The 4,423-nt window shown below is 32.7% G+C and overlaps 1 protein-coding gene across 1 annotated transcript in view; it reads left to right on the forward strand.

Annotated features, from left to right (window-relative positions):
* The window catches only part of RYa-R (RYamide receptor), a 707,678-nt gene extending 703,664 nt beyond the window's left edge, over nucleotides 1-4,014 (forward strand). Inside the window, exon 6 of the mRNA XM_067048067.1 lies at nucleotides 3,670-4,014. Coding sequence (XP_066904168.1) covers nucleotides 3,670-3,957 — 288 coding nt within the window. The 3' untranslated portion in view covers nucleotides 3,958-4,014. The remainder of the gene's footprint in view (nucleotides 1-3,669) is intronic.
* Nucleotides 4,015-4,423: the final 409 nt, after the last annotated feature.

Below are 4,423 nucleotides of genomic sequence, written 5' to 3' on the forward strand. Positions count from 1 at the left end.
AACATAAATATTACATTTCATAAATATAGTTTTATCTATTTTATTTTTATTTATATAATATTTTTTTTCTCTCTAAATGATGGTTGTTGTCTTTTGTTTTTATAGCCCTGATGAAGACCTGAAAATCAGGTCGAAAGGTCGGCATAAATAAATATTTTTTTATATAGGAAGATGGTCAGGGCTGCGGTCAAAGGGGAAACTAGAAGTTGTAAACTATTTTTGTTTCTCTTTTGACCGCAACCCTGACTGACCATCTTCCTATATATCAATTTTTACGGTCAACTATATATACATATATAAATATTTTTTGTTTATTTATGTTGTTTTTTGCAGACCGCAACCCCCGACATTATTCTCCAATCAATAAAAATAATACTTTATGTATTATATTGAACAGTGAATAAACAACAAAATATATTTTTCTTGTTATTTCTGTTGACTTAAAAAGAATTTGAAAATTCATTTCATTATACCATATTTTATAGAAGGCTGTCTTTTTATTAATTTTTGTCCTTATTGTTCTTATCGAAAGAAAATTCGATTTGTATTTTCACTCGGTTTTGTGTTGTATTTTTTTCTCTCAAAGTAAAAAATAAGACTGAACATTACTAAAACGAACCTGTGAATTTTAGCTTGTTTTTAAATCTTAAAAGGTTCCCTGGAATCTGCGATAATATTATCTTAATGTTAACACACAAACAAGAATTCCTTGTCAAAACATTTATACTCGATTAAGATGTAATTATTCCTAATTGTATTTGTTTGTAAGCAAGATGGTAAAACTTCAAATATTGATAATTTGAGAAAGCAATTTGAAACATAGTATTACAGTTTGAGTATTCCTAAAGACTGCATCAACGAAACTATGTTTCCCTTTTTGTTTGAAAAATAGTTGTTTTAGGTCAGTAGACTCCGCTATTTTTGTTTCGCCACTGCTTTTTGTTGCCCTTTTGTCTTCTCATGAGGTTTTCCAGTTGTGATACCCTTTTAGGGCATTGTCGAATAAAAGCAAAATGATATTTTCTGCATATTAAGATTCTTGGGCTAAAAATAAAACTCCGCTAGAATATTAACAACACTAAGTTGGAATATAATTTCTTGTAATTTTCTCCTGCACTCTACTTCCAGAGTTGGGCAAAAAGTTTTCGATTGACGAGATACGAATACTTTTTTATTTGAAGTTTATATTCGATTGACGAGAAACGAATACTTTTTTATTCGAATATAAATACGACTAAACAATCCGAATACTTTTGCATTCGAATATTTGAAATACTATTTCAATAGAATAAAAAAATAGTCGATACATAGTAGATACATTGATAGTCTAATCCATATTATTCGAATAACATTTTTTTTTTTTTTTAAATTCACTTCTTTTTTACCTCCTTTAATTAATAATATTAGAGGGTCCCATTTCACATTTTCAGACGAGTTTAAAACGAAAACGCTATCGATTTTAAGATCCCGTATCGATTTTCAATTTTTTTTATATCTAACACATAAGGGACAATTTTTGGGTTTTCGAGTATGCGGAATATGAAAATGATTTCGATTTTAAGATCGCATATCGATTTGATATTACTTTTCTGATTTCTAACATGTTAGGGTCCCTTCATATTTTTCGGGATATGAACAGGATCTTTTAATTTAAAGCTACCATATATTTATAGTATGTTTTTCTAACATAAAATAATTACACTTATACCTATATTTGTGGGAGTGGGTAACTCAATGGATTGCTAATTCCAAGGACTCGGGTCCAAATCCTGCTTTGGTAGATAATTATTATCTGTTAACTATAGCCGTTGTTTTAGTCCTGTGGGTTCGAGAGCCTTCCAGAATCCACTCAGCCTCATATAGTCGGTATCCTTCATTGGATAAAAATCTGGCGGTCGAGCGTGATTTTGACGAAATCACCTCTTTGCACAACAGTTGGTATAGTAACAGTATTTCCTTTCTGGCCCCCTGACCCTTCAAGTGGTAAAGATTTAATTTTTTAATTAATATTTCGAACAAAAACTTTTTTCCTTTATTAAGTCTTTCATCATTTAAAAAAAAAAAAAGATTTAATGGTTTGTACTAAAAGTAAGTAGGTAAAGAAGAAAAAAGACGAAAGGCAACTGAATTCGTTTGAAATGTCTTAAGATGAATTACAGATCCGGTAAAAGAGATTCGATGAGAGGAATGGAATAATTCAGAGTTACGACTTGCGAAGGATACATCACCTCCATACATACTTAAAGCTGGGTCATGAAAGAGCCATGAGCTCTAGTAAGGGTCTGCGTCCCTAAGGAAGATCTAAGGGAAGATGGAGGAGTAATGTAGGAAAGGATATTCGTCAGATAAAAATATTTATTATGCATGCGTGTGAGAAGATGAACGAGACCAGAAGTCTAAAGCCATGTTCTCTAGCATAGGAGGCCAATGCATTCAATTCTGATCAAAAAACCTAAATCTTTTTTTTTATTTAATTTATTTAATGTGATTTACATCTGTACAAGTAATCAATACAATAAGTAAATATGTTGTATGTTTCATTTACACTTGAAAATCTTGGGAAGGAACCACTCATTGGTGGTACTTCAAGCATTAATTTAAATTAGAAGGTCCCGTGGCCATCTTCTTTTCAGACGCCTCGGAGGATTATCAGGGATTGTTAAGAATGAATGATTAAGAATTAATGGGTTAGGATGGGTAAGGAGTTTGGAATGAAAAGACGCATATCTGTTTTGGGCCAAAACTGCAACGAATGGGATGTTAAGGTCTTTGTGGATGAGTTTATATGTAACGTAATAAGGAGCATCAAAGATTTTAGGTAGAATTTTGGATTGTAAGGATTGGATGCGGGAGGAATTTGATGGCTTGGTAGGTCCCCAGAGCTCAATTCTATATGTCCAAATTTGTTTGATTATCACAGTGTATACTAATTGTTTGTCGTGAATGGGAAGTTTAGAGCGTTTGTCAAGTAAGTGTCTTAGTAATCGGAATCTACCAGCAGTTTCTTGTCGTTTCAGTCTTGTGTGTGGATTCCAATAAGTCTCTTGTATCTCGTAAGTGGTTGAGGTTAATGAATTTTGGGCTTGAAAATTGCAGATTGATGATGATGATGGATCACGCTCACCATTCACAACGGTGTGAATCAGATATAGAAGGAAGGTGATCTTTCCATGCTCTCATTCTTCTCATTTCTAGTCCTCTATGTCCCTGCATTTACCCTCTCCTCGGCTACCGGAGGGCTCTTCCGAAGTGACTTTATTCACTCGTGGTTTTCTTTTCTGAATATGAGTAAAGAAAGAAAGACTCCTGGCCAAAGCTCACCAGTGTCTTTTGTTCCCTCGACTACCAGGGCCGCTGGTATTACAATCGAAAGTAGCCACAAGATTGATTTATTGTTTGATTCGAATCTTCTATTTAAATGGAGCAATAATAAATAAAATAAAATGCTATCAATGATTGTTTCAATAAAAATATAAATCTGTATCAAAATCATAATAAAATAAAACTGATTAAAAAAAATGATGTACAAAACTAAGAAAATTATATTAAATTATCAATAAAATAATAAGGAAGATATAATTTTGCTCGAATTCAGGGGAGGTTTAATAAATAATTTGTTAAAATATATTGTTTTTTATAATATTTTAAGTATCTTTATTATTGTTTCAGTTAATATGGGAAGCAAAACCAGAGCTGTCAAACTGGTCATTCCTGCCTTACATGTACTTCGCCCTTCATTGGCTTGCAATGTCACACTCTTGTTACAACCCCTTGATCTACTGCTGGCTCAACGCGAGGTTCAGATCCGCCTTCTGCGTCGCCCTCAACAGACTCTCCTGCAAGAAGAAGCCTCCGCAAGACCAGCTCCTACACAGGATCAACACGACGTGCACCACGTACATAACCATCAGCGCGAAGCAGCGGGGCAAGACTTCGTACCGTGAACAGAAGATTTAAACATATCAAAGTTCTAACTATTGTGTGTTCTCAGTATGAATCAATTAATTAATTAACGAAAAACTAACAAAAAAGAGAAGAAAAAAATTATTGTAAGATTCCAAAAACAAAGTCTCAAATTTCTCAAACGCCTGTAAATAATTAACCAATCAGCGCTCTTTAAACAAAAAAAAACCTCACAACCAAAATATACTTAAAGGCATATCACAATTAATTAATTAAAATTCAAAACTCCATTAAAAAAGGTAGTTCTATTATTAAAAATTACTCGTTTATTGTTTGAAATAAATATTTTAAAATAATATATATATATTTTTCCTGATACTTCACAATATGTGGTTTTAGGTCAAAATCAATCTATCTATCTTACCTTGAGGGACCCCATTCGTCTTGTGGTGTCCCACAAGGTTCTTCACTAACCACCACCCTAGTTGCTAGTTGCATACATTAATGATCTTCCTTTCTA

This window comes from Halyomorpha halys, unplaced genomic scaffold, assembly GCF_000696795.3.
Source record: "Halyomorpha halys isolate HHAL.00 unplaced genomic scaffold, Hhal_1.1 Scaffold12.1, whole genome shotgun sequence".
Taxonomy (NCBI): domain Eukaryota; kingdom Metazoa; phylum Arthropoda; class Insecta; order Hemiptera; family Pentatomidae; genus Halyomorpha; species Halyomorpha halys.